The 816-nt window shown below is 47.7% G+C and overlaps 1 protein-coding gene across 1 annotated transcript; it reads right to left on the bottom strand.

Annotated features, from left to right (window-relative positions):
- Position 1: 1 nt before the first annotated feature.
- Positions 2 to 407, bottom strand: LOC109385762 (ran-specific GTPase-activating protein-like; the record flags this gene model as incomplete). Its single annotated transcript, XM_019648324.1, is given in 2 exon segments — positions 2 to 157; positions 159 to 407. Coding segments are annotated over 2 exon segments (405 nt in total), but the record flags the coding sequence as incomplete, so codon positions are not given.
- Between the last annotated feature and the right edge of the window lie 409 nt (positions 408 to 816).

The following is an 816-nucleotide window of genomic DNA, read 5'->3' as shown; positions in this document are numbered from 1 at the left end:
GTTTGGGGCATTCATCGGCAAAATCGGCGTGGGTGTTCCAGACCCAGGCGCAGTCACTGCCCGCGTTTGGCTTCAGCTCCATCATTGGAGTGATGTAATGGTTGGCGCATATCTTCAGGGTCTTGTCCCTCCTCATGAGGAGGCGGATGGTCCCTCCCTTTATCCTTATGCTTCAGGAGCTTGACTTCGCCAGTGCCTCGTTCCTTCCATTCTGGGAGATCATTCTCTGAAGCAAACCGGAATAGCTTTGCCCGCATTTTGAAAAGCTCCTCTTCATCTTCTTCCAGCGTTTTAATTTCTTGCGCAGGGAGAGAAACTATAGGCTCAAACTGAGGGTCATGGTTGGACTCATCTGCATTTTTGGTGGAGGTATCATGGTCCTCATGGGTGTCCTTGGGGGCCGCCATGGAGGCGCGGCAGCGGCAGCGGCGGTGGCGGCAGCAGCTCAGCTGGCTTGGTCGTCGCTGGCTCCGCGGCCTCTCTGCAGCTGTTTGTAACTCCTTCCCTCCGCGTCTGGCCGATAATTCTTTTTTGAATGTTTGGTAAATTCACTTGTGAAACCATATGGTCCCGGGCTTTTGTTTGTTGGGAGCTTGTTGATTACTGATTCAATTTCCTTGGTAGTATCAGTCTATTCAGATTTTCTGTCTCTTCTTGAGTTAGCTTTGGAAGGTTGTATGCTTCTAGGAAATTATCCATTTCTTCCAGATTGTCAAATTTATTGGCATATAGTTGCTCATAGTAATTTCTTAAATTTTTTTTGTATTTCTGTGGTGTCTGTTGTCACTTTACTGCTTTCATTCCTGATTTTACTAT

The sequence above is a fragment of the Hipposideros armiger genome, unplaced genomic scaffold (genome assembly GCF_001890085.2).
Source record: "Hipposideros armiger isolate ML-2016 unplaced genomic scaffold, ASM189008v1 scaffold_125, whole genome shotgun sequence".
Lineage (NCBI taxonomy): Eukaryota > Metazoa > Chordata > Mammalia > Chiroptera > Hipposideridae > Hipposideros > Hipposideros armiger.
This window is presented reverse-complemented; position numbering and strand designations above follow the sequence as displayed.